This window comes from Salvia splendens, chromosome 15 (genome assembly GCF_004379255.2).
Source record: "Salvia splendens isolate huo1 chromosome 15, SspV2, whole genome shotgun sequence".
NCBI lineage: Eukaryota > Viridiplantae > Streptophyta > Magnoliopsida > Lamiales > Lamiaceae > Salvia > Salvia splendens.
Window position 1 is genome coordinate 18250484 of NC_056046.1, and position 9698 is coordinate 18260181.

At 34.3% G+C, this 9698-nt stretch overlaps 1 protein-coding gene across 2 annotated transcripts; it reads left to right on the forward strand.

Annotated features, from left to right (window-relative positions):
- The first annotated feature begins 2210 nt into the window (after window positions 1-2210).
- LOC121767277 (cytochrome P450 90B1-like) lies at window positions 2211-9245 on the forward strand. 2 transcript variants are annotated; one of them, XM_042163516.1, is made up of 8 exons: window positions 2213-2533; window positions 2619-2943; window positions 3022-3174; window positions 3247-3483; window positions 3556-3642; window positions 3731-3809; window positions 3896-4002; window positions 8860-9245. In XM_042163516.1, the coding sequence occupies exons 1-8, from the start codon at window positions 2325-2327 to the stop codon at window positions 9079-9081; spliced, it is 1419 nt and encodes a 472-aa protein (XP_042019450.1). In that variant the 5' UTR covers window positions 2213-2324; the 3' UTR covers window positions 9082-9245. The 2 variants fall into 2 exon arrangements, with proteins under 2 accessions (XP_042019451.1, XP_042019450.1); XM_042163517.1 differs by lacking the exon at window positions 3022-3174 and having other exon boundaries at window positions 2211-2533.
- The last annotated feature ends 453 nt before the right edge of the window (window positions 9246-9698 follow it).

Here is a 9698-nt window from a genome sequence, read left to right on the forward strand (position 1 = left end):
TCTTGTGATCTAAAAAATGGAACTACTAAAATCAAGATAATAAAAAATAAATAAATAATAGTAATAAAAGTATACTGATGTTTAGAATTAATTTGTCTAATTTATTAAGTAATTTTCAACATTTTCTAGTCGTTTCTTCAAGTACTCCATCCGTCCCCATTTTTAGTTCACTTCATGGGTTTTTAACAAATGTAAAGAAAAAGCGAATCGAAAAAGTTGGTGGAATATGGATCTCATTATTATATATAGTTGTATAAGGGCATTCACAATATGGAGTCGTCCCACAATCGTGCAAGACAGCGGCCGGGACGGCGCCTATTGCGCGCCGAGTGGGGGACGTCCCGAATTTTTTTTTAATTTTAAAATTTTTTTATTTTAATTCTATATATACAACTCATTGCACTTCATTTTACTTCATCTTTTTAATATTTGATGAACACCTACAATTAAAATAAATAAATTAGAGAGCTTATGGGAGGGCTGTGAGGTTGACTGATGATGTGGCAAGAGAAATTTTTTGGGTGGACTCTCCCTATTGTGAATGCTCTAATAAAATATGAGTGAAATGAGTTAGTAAAACGTGGAACTACTATCCGTTATGGTAAAAAGTGAGAGTAGACGGCAAATGAGGGGTGAATGAAAATGGTAAAAGTGGAAAATAATGGAAGATGAAGGGAGTATTATTTTGAATACATGAATTTTAGATATATTTTTACAAAAAGTCAACTAACGTGAGAAATTAGAATTTATGTGACAATTGGAAATGGAAGTAATTTTGATTTATTTATTAAAAAATAAAATTATGTAATAGTTAAAATTATGATAGAAAGAGGCGTGAATAGAAAGGAAATCCATATATTGTAGTAGTAAGTAGTCGTAGTAGCAACTCTCAATTTAGGCCCAACCAAACTTAATAAAAAAGCCCAATACAGGAAAACCAACTAAAACTCTCTCTTGTTCTTATGCAACTTCTCGTATCTCACGACTCCTCCATCATCAATTCTCGCCTCGAGGCGTATAGCAAAAATAAAAGTCCTCCAAATGTGTGTACGTTGGTCAAGTATTAATATGATTGATGTCTAATGTCAAAAATTTCCAGCTTCGAGTTTATCGTGACACGACCTTTAAATTTATATTCTCTTACTAATAAAAAAATTCCTAAATTCCTACTCCTTCACCAACTACTACGAGTATTCTTGTTGTTCCACTTCTCCGGACATCTATCAACTTGAAAAGAAATGGATTGGGACTTGAGACACAAGAAGAGCTGTCGTGGATCGGATGCCGAGTAGTAAAGTTTTTGGTGCGCTCATGGGCTAGTGGTGTCATTCGGGTGGTGATCCACGACAGTGTGTTCGAGCTTTGGACTTTTAACGGTAGCGATTTGATGTTGGAGAGTTGTGATGTAGATGGGATTGCTCATAGAAGAGGTAAATGAAGTTAGTTGTCGCTTAATTACTAATTAAACTTTGTTAATCTAGTTAAATCATGCTTAATTGGTGCTCATCGTCAGTTTTTGACGGTCCCGTAAAAAAAGACAGACTCCGACGTTTGGGACTCAATTTTCGAAAAGTGAATATTCTTGACTCATTTTGTAAGCCGATCATATGTTTAGGACCAAGAATTTACTAGTCTTTATTATAAAAATAATATTTTCTCCGTCCCACAAAGTTTGTCCCAATTTAATCGGATACCGATTTTAAGAAATTATTTGACTTTGTAATAAATGGAGGTGTGTAGTGGAATAAGGGTCTCCCATTGAGGAGATTGAGGGGTGTATTTATTGTTTATTTTTTGGTAGATTCCAGGTGGGACAAACTTTGTGGGACGGACGAAAATAGTAAAATAAGATAAACTTTGTGGGACGGAGAAAGTATATAGAAGTAGGACTTAATCCCACTAACTTTTTCAACCAATTTTCTATTACATAAAACCCGCGTCTATTAAAATGTGATGTTTAACAGCGGACGGAGGGAGTAATGATGATCGCTAATCGGAGTTTAGTTAGTCGACCATGTTTCCATTTTTCCGATTTGTCCTTTTATTTGACCATAAAAGTTGATTAAAAAAATATAGCACAGTGGGTTTATTAAGGCTTATGAGATTTATTAGAAGTCTAAACACAATTGCAAATTGTTATTCCACGTGGTAAATATACTACTCCAGAAATGCTAATTTATTGTAATTCCAGAAATGCCCAAAAGACAAGACCAAAGCCCCTACAGAAAGGTGCCCTCATTCTAAAAATCTCCTCCAAACAAGTCTGGTTTTCCTCTCCACACACCATTAAACTTAATGTAGCTAGAGAGACAGAGAGGGAAATCATGAGTGAGTTTGAGTTTGGATTCGAATTGTCGATTCTGTTTGCTGTATCTTTATCCCTAATATTGGTGACTCTGTATGGAAGAAAACAAAAAAGAGTGAATCTTCCACCAGGCAACATGGGTTGGCCTTTTGTTGGAGAAAGCATTGCCTACTTGAAGCCACATCCAGCCCACACCATAGGCAAATACATGGAACACCACATCTCCAAGTAATTAAATCAATCTTTCACAATCAGAGTCTCCAAGTATGAATAGTGTAATTAATTAACTACTAATTGTGTGATTTTGATTAAGGTATGGGAAAATATTCAAGTCCCATTTGTTTGGGGAAGCCACAATAGTCTCCGCCGACGCAGGGCTGAACAGATTGATCCTTCAAAACGAAGGGAAGCTCTTCGAATGCAGCTATCCGAGGAGCATCGGTGGAATACTTGGGAAATGGTCGATGCTAGTCTTGGTGGGAGATATGCACAGAGACATGAGAACCATCTCCCTCAAATTCTTAACCAATTCCAGGCTCAAGACTCACCTCCTCCGCCAGGTCGAGCGCCACACCGCCCTCGTCCTCTCGTCCTGGGCCCACCGCCCTGTCGTCTGCGCCCAGGACGAGGCCAAGAGGGTATGTATAGTATACACTTATGTGATCATCATAATTTGATTTGATTAGTTTTGTTTGAGTCAATTAGCTTGTCTCCAGTTTACTTTCAACTTGATGGCGGAACACATAATGAGCCTGGAGGCTGGGGAGGCCGAGACCGAGCGCCTCAAGAAAGAGTACATCACCTTCATGAAAGGCGTGGTTTCGCCTCCCCTCAATTTCCCCGGAACCGCCTACTGGAAGGCCTTGCGAGTAACATACACACATACTTTTTTCCATATGTTTTCGGCTAATTAATTGAACTCTTTATTTTTTTTCCTGTAGTCTCGCGCCACAATACTGAAATTCATCGATTGCAAAATGGAGGAGAGGATGAAAAGGGGCAGCAAAAACGAGCAAGATTTACTAGGATGGGTGCTCAACAATTCCAATCTCTCCAAAGACCAGATTTTGGACTTGGTGTTGAGCCTATTGTTTGCTGGCCATGAAACCTCCTCGGTTGCTATAGCACTTGCTATTTACTTCCTCCAGGCTTGTCCCACTGCTGTTCAAAAATTAAGAGTTAAGTATACTCCATAATCATTAAATCACTACTAATCATGACCCTTCTAATTAATTGGATTCCTTTATTAGGAAGAGCACTTGGAAATTTCAATGGCCAAGAAAGAAACAAGGGAATTGAGCTGGGATGACTACAAGAAAATGGAGTTCACACAATGCGTAAGAGTTTTCATTTCTTTAACCACAAACTTAGTACTACTAATATTAATATATGGAGTAATTAATAAAAGAATGATGTAGAAATCAGGTGATAAGCGAGACTTTGAGGTTGGGAAACGTGGTTCGTTTTCTTCACAGAAAGGCGATTAAAGATGTTAGGTATAAAGGTAAAAAATAGTTCTCCATTAATTAATTTTCGCTAATTGATTAATTAATATGAGAAAAATGACATATTTTATTCGGAAATAAAAAGGTTATGACATTCCATGTGGTTGGAAAGTTCTGCCGGTGATAGCAGCAGTGCATTTAGATCCATCACTTTTTGACCTACCTTGGCACTTTAATCCATGGAGATGGCAGGTTAGTCTCTCTCTCTCTTCTTCATATACTGCCACATTTACTCATAAGTCTAACTAGTGTTGCCCACGGTTCAAAAACCGGCGGTTCCGATTCGGAACCGCCGGTTCCGGTTTTGTCGAAGGTGGAACCGGAACCGAACCGTGAGGCTATTTCACGGTTCCGGTTCCGGTTCGAAACCGGCGGTTTCGCGGTTCGGTTTTTTTTTTGTTTTTTTTTTTTTGAATTTGAAATTTGGATTTATATAACAAATTGGAACAAGACAATGTATAATTCAAATAGAAATACGGCGAATAAGGAGAAAATGATATCAATTTTATTGAGTTTGAGTTGTAACGGACAACGATACATTACAATTTACAATACATATACATAATACATCTACAAGACTACAACTACAAGTATACAACATACAACAATGTAATATAATTTACATTGAAAAAAACATGAAATGGGGGGGAAAAAATTGAAAAGGGCTTGAGCTCAACTTAAACTTTCAAAGTTAAACTTTTCAAATTTAAGTTGAGTTGCCTACGTATCCACAATTTTATTGAGGATTCAAAATCCACGTAGTTCTCGGGATGATGACATATTGCTATGTAGAAATGTAGAAATATGGAATAATATATATTTTTTTGTTTTAGCAATTGAGAAAGAAAGACAACTTATAGAACTACGGGAACAAGTATAAGTGTATAACAATGCGTAATAAGAGTAGCACTTGCGTAATTAAATGGAAGCACGATAGCACAAATGAGAAATTGGAGACAAAGAGAGAGAATTGGGAGATTGAAGAGAGAAACTCTTATGGAAGAATTCGAATTTGAAAAAAAAAATTTGAATATTCGGAAAACCGGCGGTTTTGGCGGAAAACCGCCGGAACCGCCGGTTTCAGGGCAAAACAGCCGGTTTTCACGGTTAACCGCCAAAAAACCGCCGAAACCGGCCGGTTTTGCAGCTGAAAAGCTGCCGCCGTCGGCCCCATCCCCGATGCCTTGATATACGCGCCCGAACCGGCGGTTCCGCCGGTTAACCGCCGGTTCCGAACCGTCCCGAACCGCCGGTTCGGAATATCTTGAACCTGAACCGGACCGCGACCCGAATTGCGACGGTTCCGGTTCGGGAAAATTGCCACGGTTCCGGTTCGGAACCGGAACCACCGGTTCCGGTTCGGCGGTTAACCGCCGGAACCGGGACCGGTGGGCATCTCTAGTCGTAACCATAATTTCTAGCCGAACCGGAACCGGTGGGCATCTCTAGTCGTAACCATAATTTCTAGCTTTTTTTACTTTAAAATTTTTTTTATAGCAATGGATCCCACAGATGGTTATATATATACATAGGAACAAAGTTAAATTACATATTTTTTATAGGCATCGATGAACTCTTAGGCACATTTGGAACCAACACACAGTAGGAGTATTAGAGTATTTAACTTTATTCATCCTCCATGTCAGCTATTGTCATTGGTCATATTTTAATTGTTTTTTATTCAGAAAGGTCAAATGTATATCAATCTATTAACAAAACTAATACTACTATCACTAAGTAAGAAAGATAGAGAATTTTTGTTATTACTATTAGTATTTTAGTGCAGAATGATCATGCCTCATCATAAAAATAGAAACTTCTCAGAAAAAGAATTGGGCCAAGAAATATAAGACTATTGATTTTGTGGATGGACATAGTACTATAATCTATAATCTATAATCTTTCTTAGTTAATTTTTTTATTCTTTTTTTCAAAAGTACTCTTCGTTGTACTCCTCCGTCCCATTAAATATGCAATATTTATTTTTCGGCACGTGATTTTATGTAATTTTGTTTTGTGAATTAATGAAGAGAGAGTAATGTAAGAGAGAAGAAAAAGTAGATAGAGTATTGTTTTCATATTTAAAAACGTTTCATGTTTCATTTTTAATAGGATAAACCGAAAAGGAAAACGTTTCATTTCTAACGGGACATAGAAGATATTTAAGTGTGATATTGACTAGTTTTAATTGGATTGATTTGAGTGTTTTTGTACTTTTCCTAATCTACAAATTCCAATCTGTTTAAGATTGGATTTTGTTTTTGCGTGTATGATCTAAACGTCTTCTTTCGGTAAAACTTGCCCCGCCAACCATTGGTTTTTAACTAAAAAAAAACCATTGGTTTTTAACTAATTCATTTCTATCATTAAATTTTGTATACTTACAGTTGTAATTTGTAAAATTTCAACTTTCTTGAAATCACAGAAATGTGACAATATCCCATAATTAAATAATATTTTGATAATGATTAACAAATTTAATTTGCAAAATCACGTGGACTTTCGTAACTCCAGGCATTTCATGATGTTTGAAGTGTTAAGCAGTTCACAAACATAGACACTGTTAGTCAAGTTAAAGTATAAGACTATATATTAATGTTTATTTTTCTGTCACGCCAAACTTAATGTCAGTTGTCTCCACAAATATGTTAGACGATAGTGAGAGAAGTGTTACTTTAGTACTAGTAGATAATAACTTCTAGTCTACCACATTCACTCCACTGTGAAAATATCTTACTTGTCTCACCTTAATTAGAAAATTGTACTATTTTTAAAGAACTTACCCTTATAAAATCATAAGTACTCGATAAATAACTCTGCAATAATTCTTTTCTTAGGTACAAAATGTCGTTCCTTAATAATTAACTTCAAAACAAATTGTCATAATACAATACAAGGAAAATATATAATGTATGCTTCTTGCCGTCACTACTAAGCATTTCTTTTCTTTCATAATACTACTATAATTTTGGTAAAAGCTTCCACATAGGGGTATTCAACTTGGCATCTCTTAATTAAATCAATTAAAACTTGTTTATTCCTAAATAATTTTAAATTTTAAGTTTGATCATGTTTGATTAATTTTTTTTATAATAATATTTAGAAATTTATTTACCTAACTATACATGAGAGAGTATGCTCATTTTATATTCCCTAAAAATTAGGTGTTGAATCTCGTACAGTAGATAGAATGTTACAATTAAATACTACATCTGTCCCCAAAAATATTAACATTTAGTTCAACATAAATTTCAATACACAATTGGTAAAATAACAGAGAGATAAAAAAAAGGTTTTAAAGGTATTGTTAGTGAACGAAAGGTCACACTTTATTAGAAATAAAGAAGTTTCCAAAATTAGAAAGTTCATACTTTTCAGGGACAAACTAAAAGGAAATAGTTCATACTCTTCCGTTACGGATGAGTAGTAAATAATAAACCCTTACAAAGTAACGAATTATATATGGAATGGATGACATGATGCGAATATGCGATAGATTCTGTAAATTATGTAGGCACCGTATATTAGTAGTAGTATTATTTATTTTATATATTATTTTAATATTGATAAGTAAAAATTATTATTGATAGCATTAATTTCATAAATCATATAAAATAATCATTAAATATTTTCATTTTTATAATTTTAATCTATTCAATAAAAATATATAATCTTATAAATAATTTTTAAAATTAATTTTGTGAATAATATTTGAGATATTAGAACTAAAGTAAAATATGTAAAATAGAAAACTAATGCTGACATATATACTAAACACAATATTGAATATGCATGAATCTAATTAAGTGTAGTAGTCCTAAATTTGAGATGGGTCGAGCCATGTGAGTGTGGCGGTCAATCAATTTGCAAACAGCCTGAATTGCTGAATACCAAGACAACACATGTCCCCAACATTTAAAACAAACCAATCACCAAACATAAATCTAAAGATCGTCATTATTAATTGTTTAGATTATTTGGACCCTCATTCATCATTTAAAGGATAGACGTATATGAATTGCCCACCTAAAATTAATAACTAGCTGAGTAACAAATAGATCTATTAATAATTGTAGATTCACAAATATGAATTGTTCCAACTTTCTTTTACATATTGATCTACAAATCATATTTTTTTATATTTACATATACCTTTTTTGTAAACATGTTATATATTATAAGTATTCTTTTTAGATTGATCATGTTTTATGTTGTTTATTTTCAGTATTTTTTTCTCATTGAATGTATTGTGGAAGGGAAAAGGATTCTATTTCTATTGGAATTAAATGATTAATTAAGTTGAGTGTATTTGAAGGATTCTATATAGTTCTAGTATTTATAATTGAGATGAGTCCAATAATAGGAATAATTGTGAGCAAGGGGTATATTGGGGTTTATAAGAAGTGAGCTGTGTGTGGACTAATTATTAGAGAAGAAATAGGGTATTGTTTCTAATTCTAGTTGTATTGTATCAATATAGTCAAATAGATGAATAATATTAAATATGAAACCTACACGAATTCTGATTAATTGGATAGATAGTGTCTGATACTTCATCTTGGGACGATGTTACATAGAATTAGGATTGACTTAATTTTTTTGTGTGTAATAAAATTAATTATAGATAGTGTCTAGTCATTCAAAACTCAAAATAAATTAATACTCAAGCAACCGAATACTATGATAGTAGTTGATTTACTAGAAAATATACAGAAATAAAGAAGAATCTAAAAGCAAAATGGATTTAAAATAAATTGGAGTTATGACGGGTATGAAATGATGAATAATAGGGGTTGCGTGCACGAGGTGATTAATGTGTGCACGTGCGCTACTGCTTTCCCTTTCATTCTGGTCCCATTTTCATTAACATTTTTCCCTTTTTTGTCTTTTTCTCAAACGGCAGAAAACTGAAAAATGCTCCTTTTTCATTCAATGAAATTATATTTTACTTGTTAGCATTATTAATTAAAATGAGATAGTTTATGAGGAAAGTAGCAAAGTTCAAAAAATAAGAAAAATGTACATAGATTTGACTCATTTTAATTGCAGAGTGGACGTGAAACAAAGAATTTGATGGCGTTCGGGGGAGGAGGGAGGCTGTGCGCGGGGTCAGAGCTGGCAAAGATGGAAATGGCTGTATTTATCCACCATTTGGTTCTGAATTTCGAGTTCGCCTTAGCGGAATCCGATGAGGCCTTTGCCTTCCCGTTTGTGGATTTCCCCAAAGGCCTCCCCATCGCCATCACCCATATCCACCCACCCTTTCTCTAGCTCTAAATATTATTCATTCACCCAACCTACTATCTATATTCTATACCAATTCAATCTAGGATTAATCATCTTCACTTTTGTAAATTGCATACCATCTCCTTATTAATATGCCACTCTTTTTTATTTTATTTATTCTTCGTGGATTTGCATTTCTCATGTAAAAAGCTCTTTCTCATAAGCTTAGTATTGGAGTTGATGTAGTAGTGGTCCATTTAAGACTCTAGGTGAAGTGGTGAATGAATAAAGCCAAATGGGAGTCAAAATCAGCAAAACAATTCGAATGTCTAAGTAAAATGATTGACCAACCACCCAACGCAGCCGACAAAGAGAAATCTATGAATATCAACCGACAATCAGTGATCATCTATCATCAGATAAATGTAAAATAACAAATTACTACCAAATAATATTGATTTTGTGAATAAAAGTCGTGTGATGACTATCAAATACACGGGATTTCCTTAACCTTCAATTTCTCGACTAATTCTTTCTTTTACTAAAACTTGACAGGATTTAATTTTCCAACTATAAATAAACTATTCTAAGAAACAGTTAGAATAGTTTCCTTGAAAACTAAAAGAACACTAGTCAGCTTGGTAACGAACTCCTCTTTCCTT

What these genes read in the sequence shown, in the direction of transcription:
- LOC121767277 (XM_042163516.1), top strand. Translation starts at nt 2,325, where the DNA reads ATGAGTGAGTTTGAGTTTGGATTCGAATTGTCGATTCTGTTTGCTGTA. An exon ending in AAATGGAGTTCACACAATGC is followed by an intron (nt 3,643 to 3,730) that starts GTAAGAGTTTTC and finishes TGTAGAAATCAG; the next exon opens with GTGATAAGCGAGACTTTGAG. An exon ending in TAAAGATGTTAGGTATAAAG is followed by an intron (nt 3,810 to 3,895) that starts GTAAAAAATAGT and finishes GGAAATAAAAAG; the next exon opens with GTTATGACATTCCATGTGGT.